This window comes from Schistocerca serialis, chromosome 4 (assembly GCF_023864345.2).
Source record: "Schistocerca serialis cubense isolate TAMUIC-IGC-003099 chromosome 4, iqSchSeri2.2, whole genome shotgun sequence".
Classification (NCBI taxonomy): domain Eukaryota; kingdom Metazoa; phylum Arthropoda; class Insecta; order Orthoptera; family Acrididae; genus Schistocerca; species Schistocerca serialis.
The window spans coordinates 437,739,963-437,758,232 of NC_064641.1; the positions used below are offsets into that span (position 1 = coordinate 437,739,963).

Consider the following 18,270-nt stretch of genomic DNA (forward strand, 5'->3'; position numbering starts at 1 on the left):
CCCTACAATGGACACTTACATCTATATAAATATGCCTGAAGTGGCATTGCAGTGACAAAAAAGGGGTAAAAAGGTTCTCAACATGCCTGAAAATAACTTAAAATGACTGTTGAAAGGTATGTAAAACTGGAATGATGGCAAAATCAGTAAAATATTTCTAACAGTTTTACTCTTAAGATAAAAGTAATAAGCCAGGCATTTTCAATGAATTGGTATAAATGAGAAAAGTATCCAGAATCAATGGAAAGCAAATGATTTTGTGTTATCCTTATATTATGCATAGTTATGTCAAAGTATGTAAATAAATTGTTAAAACTTTACTGACCTAAAGAATTTGTTTTTCAAAGCAGCACACCAAGCTGTAATGGCGAAAAGAAGGAACCAGTAGGAAAATGCTCTTATTGGAGCACTAAAGGCGAATATCTGCCCCCTTATAAGACACTGACAGAAAAGTAGGGAACCAGCTGGCTCAGTTCTCATTATGCCTACCTTACCAACAATTTTGGCGGGATAACATATTCACCCTTTTTTGTGCTGAAAGAGAGTAACAGAGAGACAGTGATGGTGGAGGAGAGAGGAGAAAGTGCCAGTGGGAGAGAAAGAGAGAAGGCATGATGGTCTGTGATAGTGGTAGTAAAAGAGGGAGAGAGAGAGAAGCAGTGGGAGCAAAAGAGAGTGAAGGCTTGAGAAGGGGGTGGGGGGGAGGGGGGGGGGGGTTAGACCCTCCCAGACTGGCAAACTTCAATTCGTAGGTATAGGGGAGGGTGCATTTTGCACTGAATTTTAAACACATAGTTGTAGAGGGCAAAAAAAGTTGACTCCTCAGAATTTTTGAGCTTCTAAGGTTTGGTGGAGACAGTGGCAGTGGGAAAGAAAGAATACATCAATGGGAGAAGGAGAAGACATTGGAAGGAGGGGGGGGGCATAGATAGTGGCTGTGAGAAGAAACTGCTAACTATGAAGGCTTAAGTACACAGAGAAATTGGGACAAAGGATTTCCAAGTATAATCTTCCATGTTAAAAGAGTGTGAATAAGTTCGCATGCCAAAATTTTTTGTGAGCTAGGTAGAATGAGGATTGAGATTGAGGCAACTGGCTCCCCACTTTTCTATCAGTCTTTTAAAGAGGAACATCTTTGCTTTTCCACTGGTTATGTACTTCCTTATTTCAGATGAAAATGCCTTACCTATGCATTGTTGCTCATGGTAACAAGTTTCATAAACTTTAGGCTTTCATACATTAACTTTTTATAGAAACTTCTAGACATATTTAGTGTACGTGGTCCATATCATACTCCCACTTATTCCACACCCAACTTTGTTGTTCTTTTAACTCAAGTCATTGGAATCTGCTAGATACACTTAGCATAGGTAATTTCAGCTTTACATACACATTTTCTGCACACGATTTTGTGGCACTTTACACAGTTGTTGCTGGCCCTGTTGCTTTTGGAGAGGCTGATATGGCACCTCAATTTTCTGCATGATTTTGGACCCATATCCTCTTCTTTTATCTGCTCTCCTTCCTGCTCTTTCGTTCCCTCGAGTTCATCAGCTGAAGTATGAACTACTTCCTTTTAATTTTCTTGTTCGTTATTATTTTGTAGGTGATCCATGCGTCTGCTGCCTTTGTATCCAACATGGAGTATAAAACATGCATTGCCCATGTCCTACATGCAACATTTGTAGCATATTTATAGGTCATTTGATCTACCACATCCACCTCATACTTTGTTAAAGTGTAGAATATTATTGTTTCCAGTTTTTTCTTTCTCTACTACTTTAGCATGTGGTGTACTCTGAAGTATGACATTTTTACTCGTCTTTACTTGGTACACAGTCTTGGTGCAATCTGTGTTACACAGTCTTGGTGCAATCTATGTTACACAGTCTTGGTGCAATCTGTGTTACACAGTCTGGTGCAGGATGTGATGGAGTGTATTTCAACATTTGGCTTTCTTTTATCACATCAGGAATTTCATGACAGATCTTGTTCATTGTACCAATTAATGTTTTCTTTTCCTAGAGCTGCTTAGCAAGTTGAAGAGATGAGAAGTAGTTTTCTGGTGTCACATTTCTTCCTCGATTTAGAAATAGTTCCACGAGACGTAGAACGGTGTATTCTCTGAATGGATGCTTCTCTCTATGCATATCCTCTTTTCTGTGCTAAGGGAAAGCATTACACATATACTTTGTTCTCTACATGGGTAGCTACCAGAATTTGAGACCATATTTGTTGGGCATCTACTTGAGTGGCCTTTCATCTTGTTTCACTTTATGATAGATGCTCATCTGTGGTTAAATTTTCTTCAAGATTGTAAGAATGAACACTGTTTTCCATTAACTTTCCTCAAACTTCAGACACAAGAACAAATTTGTTGGCTGGCAGCCATTAAGCTTGAATTGATTTTTATTCAAAATGGAGAAATCTGAGAAGCTCCAGAAATCTGTTCCTTGCTCTTCAACTTCGATGAAATCAGGCCCCCAAGAATGCGACTGAAGATCACCTGCAGACCTATCTTTTGTTCAAACAACAACATGAGTGTATGTGATAGTTATAAAATTTTTCAATTTGTCACGTAAGATGGTCCAGTCATTGTTTATTACTACATTTTGAGCATTTGATTCTGTGTGTTTCTTCATGAAGCATACAAATGCTTCATCAAAAATAGGATGGAATGCATTGATGATAAAGTTGTCTACTCATTGGCAAGTGTAAGTAGTGAGACCACCTCTCCCACTTAGTTCCATTCCTAGTGACCATCTTTGTAGAGGCATGCAAGTGGACCTGCTGTGGAAGGTGAGGTGAGGACTGGTGTAGGTCAGTATCTGAATCCTGCTCCATCACTCCATCCTAATTCACAATGTCTATCTTCACTTGCCTCTGGTACAAAATCCTCATTTTCATCAGTGAAGTCAATTTCCTATTCAGCACTGTAATTCTCTAAGACGTGTAACATTTCTTCATCACAAAGTCCACACTTGAGCAACATGTTCAAACACAGCTTTCATGGACAAAGAACATTACCTGAATGACACAATATAATCTGTGGCAGATGGAAATGTGCATCTTCCAAGATGCAACAATGAGCAGCAACAAATCTGTATGATTACTAATTGTTTTAACTTCACTGTTGGATTATTTACATATATCCAGAAGAGAAATTACAGTGGTGTCAGATTGAGCCCTTCTGTCATTCTAAAAATGTCCAAGAAAACAAACATTTTGTAAATCTTAATACATCACCATAAAGAGCAGAAAAAATTAGGGCAAGTGATGTGTTTTCCTGAACCAAGTACAAAAAAAATTGGATATGACAAAAGAAAAAAGTATGACAGGGTCTTTTGATCCCATCTGCTGTTCTAGTGACTGGACTAGTCAGAGTTAAAAACAGTATAGATCACCTAAGATAAAAAAATTACTAGTGCCATCAGTACAATGAGGACTTAAGTATTCCTTGCCTTATAATTTGGTGAAAATATTTTACAGTATTTGACAGGCTCTGAATGTAGTAAATTGAAATTTAGCAACTACATCTAATCAGAAGTTCCTTCTGCATGTAGAACCACAGCAGCTTTGAGGACTACAAGCACCAATGGTTCTTTTATCTCTCCTTTCCACCTAGTTCTGCATTCTATATAGAAGTTAAAAGTTGAAACAATATGACTAATAACTGGATCACAATTTCACATTTTCTGATAAGGAATTTCATGTCTATTCACAACCATTACAAACATGTTATAATAAAACACTGATTTTACACTCCTGTAAATCAAGTTACATAAACAGCTTTAAAAAATTTTGACTAGTAAATAAAATATGCCAACAGGCACTCCTCTAGTGTAAGAGAGAGAGAGAGAGAGAGAGATAATGGCACTCAGTTATTGAGATTATAATTATTTAAAGCAGCATCCAGTGACATGATTAACAAGTATCAAAATTTATCACAGTAATTGCTATATGACTGAAACCAAGAGAGCTCGTCAATATTGGTGATAACAGAAATCATCCAGATCTAAGCACTGTGTCATACCATCCACACACATCATCTTTGCCACTTTCACTGGAGAGTATAAGAAACAAGCATCACTCTCTACAGCGAGAGTAATGGGAAGCAAAGAGTTAAGCACCATCATCATTGTAAAATATATACAGACCTGAAAAATCAATGAAACCTCCTGTAATAAAAGTTGCCTTTTTCTCTCTAAGGAAGAACTGTGCATGGAACCCTTTGTATACAAAGAAATGGTCTGTGTATTTTCACACAATATCATGAAAAGAATATATTGCTACTCACCACATAATGGAGATGTTCAGTCCAAGTCAGGCACAACAAAGAGACTGCTAAAGAAGTAAACTTTCAGTCTTTTGGCCTTCTGAGCAAACAATACATACATGCACATTAACACATGAATGTGTGTGTGGGGGGGGGGGGGGGGGGGAGGGGGGGGGAGGGCGGGGGGGCGAAAACTTACTTGTTTAGCAGTCTTTTCTTGTGCCTGTCTGTGACTCAACATCTCCAATATATGTCGAGTGGCAATCTATCATTTTCATAATACTGTCATTATTACATCCTGGGTTTTCCAATGTTTTATTTTCACATAAAATATTCTGTTGGACTTACATGAGCATTAAAAGATACCACTATAGTTGCTAAATAATCATAGAATTAAAAGGTTAGCAAGAGCTGGAGCAAACACATTATTTGGCCAAGTATTCTATATGTATTAGTTCGGGACTAGGGATCTCAGAAGCGAAGAAAATGTGTGTGAATAGCACATCTTTTAGACTATTCACGTATTTATGAAAATAGTTAGTAAAATTATTTTATTCATTTATTTGTTCATTAAAGCAGCACTGGTGTTAACACATGGAGGAAATGGCATCAAAACCACAAGTAGTGTTTATTAACTTGCTGAGCCAAAAGCAATACATTAGTGTGCTGTACTTCAAGCTCTCTACTGTATTTCTATTCTAAAACACAAGCAGCCAGCAATAAGTCAGCAGTCAGGATGTAGTAATATCACTCTAATAAGAATCAGGTCAGTAAAAATGCCAGAAAGAGTAAGTGAATATGAATACATCTACAGATTCTCCTGTAACAAAGTTTAGTGCTTTGCTAGTGTTAGAAATAATAGGTGCCAGTACATCACCAAGTGCTCCCAAGTGTAGAAATTTTCATTACCTATACAAAGGTTGACAGAGAAAAGTGAAGAACAGATGGTGCTCCCATGCAGTAGTCACATTTTTCGCTTTGTACTTTCCTTACAAAGAAAGAAAATTAATGTTAGTGGATAACAGAATGACTCAGTACTGGTCTGCTGACATCACTTTAATTTGTAACTCAAAAGCAGGCTCACAACAGTTCATTGTGTTGTTCAGCTAGCTAACTTTGTTACTTTATTTATTCTACAATATCTTCATGGTGCAGGATCTATGCTTGATGTTACAGTTTAACGGTTTATGACAAGCTCAACAGCATATTGAGAAATAAGTAGTAATTAAAGGTGTAAAAGAAATTTTGAGCCATTCTGTTGTATTAAGCAGAGATACATTAAGTGTTATCAAAAATGTGGAAATAAATTTAAAAAAAACCTTTGACTGTGGCCGAACAACAACCATGAGTTTTTGGAGGCAATGTGTTGCAGCACCTGGAAAAAGAAATAACCAGAAACATCTAACTTTCTTAGAAAAATTGAGAACTTAAAAAATTAGGATGGCACAACTTAAAAATAAAGGAACAGCCAATATACCATGAAATTAAATACTGTTAAGAACACAAATCATAATATTAAGACATAGATGTCGGTACTTAAAATGAACATAAAAAAAAAGAAATTCCATAATATCCCCTCCCATCAGTCTGTCTCATGATACTGGCATGTTGCTCTAGAAGGCAACTATTACATTCAGCAACTTCTAGTTTTTCATATTTCCATGCCACTCCCATGGAAAAAAAAAAAAAAAAAAAAAAAAAAAAAAAAAAAAAAAAAAATGTCAAATATATTCTGAAAGTACAGCATCTGGGAGGATTAAAGCAATCTCAAGTTCAGTGCTTCCCAATGAATTATTAGACTGTTCCACATGCTTATTAATTGAGATAAAAGGTTAGAATAAGAGAATGTGGTTAGATGAGTGGCTACTATCTGCAATTATGTACATGTAACTTGTTTGAAGTGCAAAATATTGTGGTGATTTAAACCAACATCATAGTTCTCTGTGAAATTATTCACTGCATGAATCATAACATCTATGCCAGAAAACCATTGACCCATTAGAAATTATTCATATGCCATAGGCACAAAAATTTGTTTGCTTTAATTATGATAAGAGATCAATGAGGTATTTTTTGGATCAAGCTATTGACTCTTTATGTACTTCCAATAGATAACAGATAAATACTTGATGGATATACACACATCAAAAAAAGTTTTGCAGCACCTCGGTTCCAGAACCTGTACAGAAAATTCGAATAGAGACCAACATAAACATTATTTCCGCCCTTTTTATTGCTCACGAAAACCATACATTGCATGTTGTACCACCATACAGCGAGACCTTCAGAGGTGGTGGTCCAGATTGGTGTACACAATGACACCTCTAATACCCAGTAGTACGTCCTCTTGCATCGATGCATACCTGTATTCGTTGTGGCATACTATCTACAAGTTCATCAAGGCACTGTTAGTCCAAATTGTCCCACTCCTCAACGGCGATTTGGCGTAGATCTCTCAGAGTGGTTAATGGGTCACATTGTCTGTGAACAGCTCTTTTCAATCTATACGAGGCATGTTCAATAGTGTTCATATCTGGAGTATGTACTGGTCACTCTAGTCAAGTGATGTCATATCCTGAAGGAAGTCATTCACAAGATGTGCACAATGGGGGCGCGAACTGTCGTCCATGTAGACGAATGCCTCGCCAATATGCTACCAATATGGTTGCACTATCAGTCGGAGGATGGCATTCACGTATCGTACAGCCATTATGGCACCTTCCGTGACCACCACGTCAGCCCCACATAATGCCACCCCAAAACATCAGGGAACCTCCACCTTGCTGCACTCACTGGACAGTGTGTCTACGGCATTCCAGCCTGACCAAGTTGCCTCCAAACACGTCTCCAACGATTGTCTGGTTAAGGCATATGCGACACTCATTGGTGAAGAGAACATGATGCCAATCCTGAGTTGTCCATTCAGCATGCTGTTGAGCCCATCTGGACCATGCTGCATAATGTCGTGATCGCAAAGATGGACAATGGGAGCGAAGTTGCGCATAATGCAGCTTACTGCACGCAATTTGAGTTGTAATAAGATGTCCCACGGCTGCATGAAAAGCATTATTCAACACAGTGGCGTTGCTGTCAGGGTTGCTCTGAACCATAATCCATAGATAGTGGTCATCCACTGCAGTAGTAGCCCTTGGGCAGCCTGAGCGAGGCATGTTAGCAACAGTTCCTGTCTGTCTGTATCTGCTCCATGTCCAAACAACATCACTTTGGTTCACTCCAAGACACTTGGACATTTCCCTTGTTGAAAGCCTTTCCTAGCACAAAGTAACAATGTGAATGCAATCGAACTGCGGTATTGATCATCTAGGTATGGTTGAACTACAGACGAGCCGTGTACCTCCTTCCTGGTGGAATGACTGGACTGATCGGCCGTCGGACCCCCTACATCTAATAGGTGCTGTTTACATCTTGGGGCGGGATTAGTGACATCTCTGAACAGTAAAAGGGACTGTGTCTGTGATAGAATAGCCACAGTCAATGTCTATCTTCAGGAGTTCTGGGAACTGGGGTGATGCAACACTTATTTTGTTGTGTAAATTAGGTTGGTGTATAAGATCATAGTGCTTCTGTTTTGCATGTGGGTATTCCAGATGCTATAGGTTTGTTTATTGAGTGTCATTTTTTATTTGTGCTTCACTGTTGCTATTATTTGGCAAATAGTGAGTAGAGCTGTGGAAGCTAAAAAAATGGAGTGCCAAGTGAAGAAATCTGAATATTTCAAACATATTCTTCAGTCTGAGGTCAGTAGAGGGGTGACAGCAGCAGAGTCAGCAAGAAATATTTGCACTGTGTATGGGGATAATGCCATTGCACAAAGCATGGAAAGAAAATGGTTCTCTCATTTGAAGGAGGATTATTTTGACATTAAAGACTCTCCACATTCAGGGAGACCTTCAGGGTTAGATGAAGATCGCTTAAATGCATTAATCCACTAAATCCATGTCATTGTGCCTAAGAACTGGCAAATGAGATGAACTGTGATCATTTCACCATCATGCGAAATTTGCATGGAATTGGGACGGTTTAAGAGTTGGGAGTGTGGGTACCACATACTCTAAGCTAAAATCACAAAAATCAGCAGGTGGCCATATGTGCATTCCTGCTTGCTCATCATCAATTGGCTTGTGAACAACACCAACCATTTCTGTCCTGTATCATTACTGAAGATAAGGATGTATGGGACAAGTCTTGCTTGCATCTAGGCCTATTGCAAGTATATGAGCCATGAGGCAAGGAGTTGGGAGCAGGGGTGGGAGAAGGATGGACAAGGATTTGTGTAGGTTCGGTGGGGTGTAGAATATCACTGGACTGGAGGAGTGGTGGGAAAGATATTGGGTAGTATATTCCTGATTTAAGGGCACGATGAGAGGTAGTCGAAACTCCGGCAGAGAATATGGTTCAGGTGGTCCAATCCTGGGTCGTAATGGTCATGAGGGGACTGCTCCCTTGTGGCCAGACAGTGGGAATGTGAGAGGTAGTAGGTGACAGAGAGACAAGGCATGGGAGATCTTTTTCTGTACAAGGTTGGGAGGGTAGTTTTTGCTTTTGAAGGCTCTAGTGAACCTTTTGTGTATTTGGAAAGGCACTGCTCATCACTACAGATGGAACAACCACAGCGCTGTCATTATTCTATCCTGGATTTTCCATTGTTCAACAATGTAATGAACTGAGAAGTCTATGAGCTCTTTATCCAGCAGACAGACAGCAAATGGATTACTGCTCCAATGACTTTTTCAGTGCACCTTCTCAACAGTCTGAAGTCATTAATATAGTTCTCCTATGAATTATGCTCTGATTATTCCCTCTGTTGATTCATTAACTTAATGTTTGTGTAAGCCTGCAACTAGCATGTCGTCTTTCCATTTTATTTTCCATATAGCAGGAACACACTGTACACTCCTGGTGGGTCTACTCGTACTGTACAGCAGAATCAGGTTCTCCCAAAACATCATTCTTAACTGTGTGTATTTTGCCCACCCATCATCATTTGCTGCCCTTCATCCATACAAAGTTCTCCAGAACTACTTTTGCAGTGGCAGAATTATAAAGACAATCATTTACTTTTTGGCTTCATTTTCATTATTGTCCTCTACTCTTTAAATTCTAACCTGCCTGTTTTAACAGCTGTCTCGTGAACCTAATGAGTGCTTTATTATGAGTTTTTTTTTCTCCTCCCCTCAGGGGTTTCTCTATGTGCCTTAATTTGTCAAACAAATATATGATACAAGCTGAGCAACCAGCAACTCATCCCATTAAGTCTTAACCTGTCTATGTGCTTATCTCATTCAAGGTCTTCCTTAGAAGAATACACCACTCATATGAAAAATGTAACAGCCATTGTGAAAGTTTTCGAGGAAAAGGAAATAAAAATAAAAATGTGAGTAGGCTAACAAGCATGATTAAACACTTTTAACTTACCTAAAAATTTTTGTACTGGCTTTGGTTTATTCTTCCAATAGACAAATATCAGGTAAACAGGAACTGATGTGAGTATCATAAGACAGCCATAGCCTAGAATGTAAGAAAATAGTTTTAAGTGTCTCATGCCACAGAAATATTTTGCAAGAAAATATTTACTCACAATTTCAAAACTCTTTATCTTTTCAAGAACTTTTCCAAGAAAAGATTTCAGCAAACTGCAATTAAACATCTAAGTAAAATGATAATTCTGTCAGACAGTAAAGCTTATCAATCAGTTCCATTGACAATTTAACATCCTCCAGAGCAAGCCACAGTGTCGATACAAAGCATCCTTTCTTTTGAAAATCTCATAACTATTCAACAGATGAATAATGAAAAATTTAAATGTCAAATTATCACTAATTGGAAGCTACTGTGATGTACTTAGCATCAAGATCAGAATATTTATTAACAAAACTTACTTTATGATACTAATTCAGTCACTAATTCAATCAAATAAACCATTCATTTTGTGTATCTCATAACAAAGAAGTATTTTAAGGAATTTGAAACAAGTTAAGAGTGTATTAACAAAGTAAAACAGCTATTAGAAATTATTAATAATTATCATTAAACTGCTATAAACTATTTCCACTTAAGCTTAGTTACATTTGGAGAAAAAATCTTTTGTTTTGTCAGCTATAGAATGAGTTGTTTATCTTCTAATTATAGCTTAATGTCTACAAGATCATATTCACATTTATCATAAAACAACAGTTATTTGTCTACCAAAAGACTACATGTATGTTTTTAATTAATGTTTCTGCTTGCCATGCAGTTATTCGGTGTTACCTATAAACAGTAAATTTTTACCAATATATAGTTGTCACAATAAGCATCTTGTTTTGGCTATAAATTGCTTCAATTCTGAAAGGCTACCAGACCCATAAATTAAAATAGAATCTGCAACCTTAATTTAAAATTATTTGCTTACTATTCTGCAAAATATTGCAACAGGCACAATGCAGCCCCCATGGCATATGCTTTTCTCAGGCACAGTAAGAGCTAGTTGCTGTAAATAAGCAGCTGGAAATCGCTTTGACTACTCTGAAGCAACTGGAAGGTGCTGTGAACTGGTGTGCTGGAAACAGAATCAGTCAATACTCATTCACTTGACAGAGTGGTGTCTCAATGGTAGGCCTATGCATCCTGTACAAGGGAGACAGGAACCAGGGAGAACTCAGGGTGTTATACCCATCCCCCTATTTAACAAGTTCAAGATGCTGACTTGCACTGAAACTGAACCTGTGACATTCACTCCACCTGTTGCGAAATGTGCTGAGATCCATGTCAAGGGCTGACAAATGCAAAATAGTAGGATCTATTAACCATCAGCAGTTCAAACATATGGTGAATAATGGTACCCCTTAGGGAAATAGCAGCATGGAATGGGAAGAATCACTATGTTAGCCCAGTAAGTATGCCTGGGGGCATCATTCAACGTATCGAAGAGGCTATTCCAACAACCACTGAGGCAACAGAGTTCAACAGACTACAAATTGTTGTACACGCTGGGACAAACAATGAGCTGACAATCTGTAGTGATGTTCAGCCATGAATTTATGATTTTTCTGAACTGGGGCAGAAACTTGATAGTAGTGCACCCTCTCCTTCAGTGTTTGAGTTATGTTTTTTTAAAACAACTCACAATTGATGCTTGTTGGGATTTTTTGTGACTACAACAATAAATTTTCACTTTTTATTACTTATTAACTAATAGCTTTCTGTTTTGTGTGACATAAAATTAAAAACAGGAAATATACAGCCAGTAAAGACAACAGACAAGCAAGATAGTACACATTTCTTCAGTACTTAGGTCCCAGCATCTTTTTGTCTCTCTACAGCATTCAGGGTGTATACGTGGACAAGAAAAAAAAAAATTCCCGGATTTTTCCCGGTTAAAAATACAGTTTCTCCCGGGTGACAGTATATTTTCCCTTATCAATCCTTTGAATGGTTGTTTTATACCCGGGCGTACAAAATCCCGGCACTTTAGAAAACGAAACTCAGGGGAAAAGACACGTTTTGGAAACATCTTTGATGTGCAGCAACATGTACGCTGCGTATTTTCGCATTACGAAAGTATACACTGGAATTCCACCAAACACCACATGTTGCTTTCTGAATCATTGAAATCGAGATTTCAATGCGCTTTTGTAGGCCGTTCGTAGATCATGTCACGTGATCTTGCCAGTCGATGACAGCGGATATTCAGAGCATAGTACACGTGATGTAGTCAGCCAACAGCAACATCACTGTTAAGTAACACGAACACATAAACAGGGAAAGTTAATATTTTACATTAATATAGTGTTGCTACAAGAAAAGCAAAGTTTGCACATATAATATTGTTCTCAAGCTGCAAGAGAAGCTAAGCTTTCGCATATACTGTTGATCTTTTTTGCGTGTGTTAGACTTTAAGATATATCACACAAACGTGCCAGTAAAATTTTTAATAATGACATAAATGTCTGATCTTCAGGGTTCAAAGATTTGATTTTTAAATGAGAGGCAAACGCTCTGTGATTTAATAAATTCATGGTACATTCTTGCACACAGTTCAACTTACGTAAAAGGATATTTACTTTGAATGTAACGCTTTTCAAACCACCATTCGCAATATTTTCCCGCGACCTATCAGAAATAGATCCGTTTCAGCAGTTGCCAGAAAACGCAGATAGGCGACACCGCGCTTGGGTAGCTATCATGACGTAAGAAGCCCGTATGTACGTACGTGTAAAACATTGAAAGATCATACATCATGTCATAAAAGTAACAAGACATCAGAGGATACTACAAGAACATCGGAATTTCGTGAACAATATTAAAATGTGCACATTTAAAGTGCATACTTAAAGGGCACACTCGTATGTCCAGATTCCCAATGATGTAGACCTCGACCTAATATTAAGCTTTTCAGTGTGGTATTTGGGATGTAAATTTTCTTGGAGCACCAGTACTGAATTATATCATGTTTGGTTTTTTATTATGACATAATGCCATACGTGCTAGAAAATGAAAACGTGCACTTGAAATGCAGCGAACAGTTGAAACTAGCCAGTACTGTGGAATTAAACATTTCGTTTCAAATACATTGACTGCCTCTGCGGAAAAGGTTAACAAAAGTCAAATTTCCTTAGCGAACAGACAAAAATAATGTCATTGTTCTGTAAGGCGATTAATGCTTGACTGTCAGAAAGGTGGAAATAAAATAAAATCTGAAACTAATGACATATTTTAGCCTTCTGTAAGTATGTGAATGTGTTTTAATTCACTTGATAGCTCCCGGCCACAGATATCCATTTTGTTTTCATTTGACATGAGAGTAAACGAAGGGGAAATAGCAAAATCACTGAATGTAAACACGGGTCATGTGGAGACTACCCACTATAACTCAGACTGCTCTGCACATCAGCCCCGGATCTACATTTGCGAACCGAGTCAATTCTAAAAAAAAAAAAATTGGATTTTCAAAATATGTTCATCTTGTAGCACACATCTATCTGAGAAGTCTGAAACATAAAAAATAAGTATTCGAGGAAATGTAAGACATATTATTTGGTCTTAAGTATGCCAAAGTGCAGTGCCACGCCCCTTCATAAAGCATTTTTCTGCCGCACGTCCAAACTATATTCAGGCGAGTGGACATTGAAATGTCCTGTGGTGCCTCTTCTGCTCCCAGTTGGTCGGTTTGACAGCCTGTCCCTCTTTAAAAATCTCGCAATTAATAGCAGATGGGATTTTTTTGTAATCGAGAGAACAAGAACTCTTCTGAAAATCTGAACTCTTTATTGCCTATTAGTTAATAACTTGCTGTTTTGTGTGACATAAAATTAAATATAGGCTATATAAAACCAATACTAACAAGAGATAAGCAAGAAATTACACATTTCTTCAAACCTTAGCTCCTAGCATGTTTTCTCTCTAATCTTGCTAGTTTTGCTACATGAAAAATCGAAATGTTGTTATCCAATACTGAAAAAGCTGTTAATACAAATAATACCCAAGACTGGTGTGGTTTCTCGATCTGATTACATCTATTTTGTAACTGTCAGCTAGATAAAAACAAAATAGGCCTTTCTAATATGGCAGCAATTTTGAAACACACCAAATAAAGGAAACTGTTTTGGCACAAATGGCCATGTTTATAACACGACAGAATATAATCCATGAAGTGCCAATATCAAATGTCTATTAGGCCTACTACAAGCAAAAGGCTTTATGTTAGGAAATAGTTTCACTACGAAATTTTTATATAAATTTGGAATCATCTTATTCTTCTATAATTTGTGTGATGTCCCCGTTTCTTCTGCTTCCTCGTTCTAACAATCTTGTCATCACCAATTCTGTAGCTATTGCTGCCATTGTCAAAATTTGTTCGCTGATTGACTTCTCTAACCCTGTCAGAATAACAAGTTTAGTTATCCCCCGATTATTTTTTGGTTAGGCGTTATTATGTGTTCGAACAACACGTTTTCCGCGTTATTTCCAGAATAGAACCTATGCGTCTGCTAGCCAGGGACTTACAACTGGTCCTTACCAGTGTAGCGATCTGGCCAAAAATTTTCTGTCAAAATTTGATTTTCTTGGATACACCGAGAAGATAATACGTAATCTTTCTCACCTGTTATTCCTGTTAGTCGTTTATTTCCATTCTGGTAGCCTGAATCTATGGATTTCGCTAGTAATTATAACAATGCTGATCATTCGCAAACCCAATCAACCACATAATCAGGCAGCGGTTGGCATTCATCTGTTCGGCTTTACTCCCTCAGCTCGTATTGCCCCGGCCCCTTTTGTCTGCGGAAAGTTTATTTCTAGATGCGACAAGGATTCTCCTGACAGAAACATCACGTACACTATACATGCATTCAAAAGTCAACTTATGATTCATTCAGAAATCAAGTTAAAATGTGTTCAAAAACCAACAGGGATGCGTTTCAAAATCATATCAATAATCGATAGACAAAAGTGCGCTGGATGCTAGGCGCTTTGTGAAACAAGTTTTTTTTTCCCCAAGAATATGAATTTGGCGCCCCCTTTTTCCTGTAGCATCTAGCTGCTTGCTGCGACTGCTTGCACAGCCAACAGCCACATTCCTGTAGCCAGAAGCGGGAGAATCACTACTCAAACGTGACTCAACTGCGCACGTGCATGAGCGCGCGCGGAATGCTAAAACAAATCGAATGTAAACAGTTTCGACATCACGCTCATTGGAGGCAATTTGTTGTTATGAAGCACTGTATAGTCTTCCTAAAGCCTTTGACACATTTTCGATTGGCAGACGCTTGCATGAGCACTGTGTGTCGTTGTTGTATATGGCGCATTTCCTTTGCAATTTTAAGTTATTTTCATTTTTTTCTCTCGTTTATGTTTTATTGTTGAAGTATTATTCTGCTGTAGCGGGATAAGTAATATCCTTTATTAGAATATCGGTTCTTACCAGCCAAAATTACAAAAATTTAACTGAAAACTCAAACAATGAAAAATTCCCGGAATCCTAAAAATATCCCGGGTTTTTACCCTGTTTTCTCCCGGATGAAAACATTCCCGGGTTTTTCCCGGATCTCCCGGTTGTCCTGGGTCGTATACACCCTGAGCTTTACATGTCGTGCTTTCCGTTTTTGAAAGAATATATTAGTTCATCAAAGTTTGTCTCATACAAAGCTTTATTTCAGTGGTTATTCCTGACTCACTGTTGAATGCAGGTAGATTTTACTTATGTCAATTTGTTGAAGCTCTGCTCGTAGCTTGCAGATGTCACTGTAGGCACGTCCCCATTTCTCTGTGGGAAAGATTTTTTTCTAGATGCAACATGGATTTCCCTGGCAGAGAATCATGTCCACCATGCACATGTTCAAAAATTAACTTAGGACATGTCCAGAAATCAATTTAGGATGTGTTCAGAAACCAAGTGGGATGTGTTCCAAAATCAATTGAGTTTTTTTGTAAACTTGAATTTGGTGCCCCCTGAAATTGCTGTCCAGGATAGATACCCTTGTTTGTCCATCACAGGAAGTCAGGTAGATGCAGTATTACTCAGTTTCTGAAAAGCATTTGACTCAGTACCACATCTATGCTTATTATCAGAAGCATGATTATAAGAGGTATCAAACAAACTTTGTGGCTGGACTGAGAATTTTATGGTTGGGAGGATGCAGCAATTTATCTGGGATGGAGAGTCAGCAACAAATGTAGAAATAATTTCAGATGTGCCCAGGGTAGTGTGTTGGGACAATTGCTGTCATGTCTTATATTAATGACCTCGTGGACACTATTTATAGTAACCTGAGACTTTTTGTAGATGACACAGTTACCTATAATGAAGTACTGTCCAAAAGAAGCTACATAAATATTCAGTCAGATTTTGATAAGATTTGAAAGTGGTACAAAGATTAGTAAATTGTTTTAAATGTTCAGCAATGGAAATTGTGCACTTCACAAAAATGAGAAATCATAGTAACCTTGTATTATAATATCAGTGAGTTACAACTGAAATCTAATAGTTCATTCTAATACCTGGGTGCAACAATTTGTAGGAATGTGAAAGGAAATGATCACACTGCCTCAGTTGTAGGTAAAGCAGGTAGCAGCTTGAAGTTCATAGGTAGAAGACTAGAAAAATGCCGTCTGAAAATGAGATTGCTTACAAATCACTTGTGTGACCCATCCTAGAATATTGCTCAAGTGTATGGGACCCATATCAAATAGGTGTAACAGGGTTATTGAACAGATACAATGAAGGGCAGCACTAATGGTCACAGATATTTGCGACCAATGGGAGTGTGTCTCTAAGATGGTGAAAAATTTGAACTGGTAAACTCTTGAAGACAGACATAAACCACCCCACGAAAACGTACTTGGAAAGTTTCTAGAACCAACTGTGAATGATGAATCTAGTAATATATTACCCTATGTTCTCATTGCATACAGATCATGAAGACAACATTAGGCTAATTACAGTATGTTTAGAGGCATTTTCACAACCATTCCTCCTGTGAATGTAATGGGAAAAAGTCATAATAATAACTTTTACAATGTGATGTAACCTCTGTCAAGCACTTCATAATGGTCTGCAGCATATGGCTGCAGATGCATTACTCCACAAAACGGTAACAAGATAGCCCTTTTCTCTAAGTTAAACCTCCATTGACACCGTAGCTGTAAATACATTTAATACACTTACAAAATGTCTTCTCGGTTTTCCAAAGCAGAAAAAAAATCATCATAGTACATTTCCTTCCTATTCAGGCTGGAGCTGCTTAGGCCTTATGTTCAGAAGTGAGCTAATAAATTATATGGACTGTAGAAATGTAGAGGGTGTAGACACAGACAAGGAAAAAAAATTTCTTGATTTTTCCCAGATTTCCCAGTTAAAAGTACACTTTCTCCCGGGTGGAAACACACTTTTTCCATGTTAAGTGACCGTATATTTTCCCTCAGAACTGCAAAACTTATCAGTCCTTTGAATGGTAATGGTGTTACACATGGGCATAAAATTTCCCGGCACTTTAGAAAATGAAACTCGGGGGGAAAAAAAGACACGTTTTGGAAATATCTTTGATGTGCAGCTACATGTACACTGCGTATTTTTGCATTACGAAAATATACATTGGAATTCCACCAAACACCGCATGTTACTTTCCAAATCATTGAAATTATGGTATGCTTTAGTAAGCCAGTCATAGCTCATATCATGTGATCTCGCCAGCCGATGACAGTGGATGTTCAGAGCACAGGATACATGATGTAGTCAGCCAACAGCAACATCAGTATTAAGTAGCACAAACACACAAACAGGGAAAGTTAATAACTTAAATTAATATACATATGTTGCTACAAGAAAAGCAAAGCTTTCACATATAATATTGTTCTCTAGGGTTAATAAGCTGCAAGAGAAGCTAAGCTTTTGCATATAATGTTGATCTTTTTTGCGCATGTTACACTTTAAGATACATCACACAAATGTGCCAGTAAAATTTAAATAATGACATAAATGTCTGATCTTCAGGGTTTTGAAATTTTTCTAAATGGTGCGTCATCAAAGAGTTGATTTTTAAATGAGTGTCAAATGCTCTGCAATTTAAGAAATTCATGGTACATTCTCACACATAGTTCAACTTATGTAAAACAATACTTACTTTGAAAGTAATGCTTTTCAAACTACCATTTGCAATATTTTCCCATGACCTGTTAGAAATAGGTTTGTTTCAGCAGTTGCCAGAGAGCGCAGATAACAGGCGACATCATGCTTGCACAGCTACCATGACATAGGAAGCCTGTATGTAGGCACATGTAAAACAATGAAAAATCGTACATTGTGTCATAAAAGAAACCAAGACATCAGAGGGTACTCCAAGAGCATAGGAATTTCATGGAACATACTAAAATGTGCACATTTAAAGTGCATACTTAAAGTGCACATTCGTATGTCCAGATTCCCATTGGAGCAGACCGCGACCTGATACTAAGCTTTTCAATGTGGTTCTTGGGATGTTAATTTTCTTGGAGCATCA

At 37.8% G+C, this 18,270-nt stretch overlaps 1 protein-coding gene across 1 annotated transcript in view; it reads right to left on the bottom strand.

The window, feature by feature from the left end:
• Nucleotides 1-18,270, bottom strand: part of LOC126475049 (large neutral amino acids transporter small subunit 1) — a 381,454-nt gene that overhangs the window by 4,650 nt on the left and 358,534 nt on the right. Inside the window, exons 10-11 of the mRNA XM_050102599.1 lie at nucleotides 9,713-9,805; nucleotides 5,596-5,651 (exon numbers count right to left, since the gene is read on the bottom strand). Of these exons, the coding sequence (XP_049958556.1) occupies nucleotides 5,596-5,651; nucleotides 9,713-9,805 (149 nt within the window). The remainder of the gene's footprint in view (nucleotides 1-5,595; nucleotides 5,652-9,712; nucleotides 9,806-18,270) is intronic.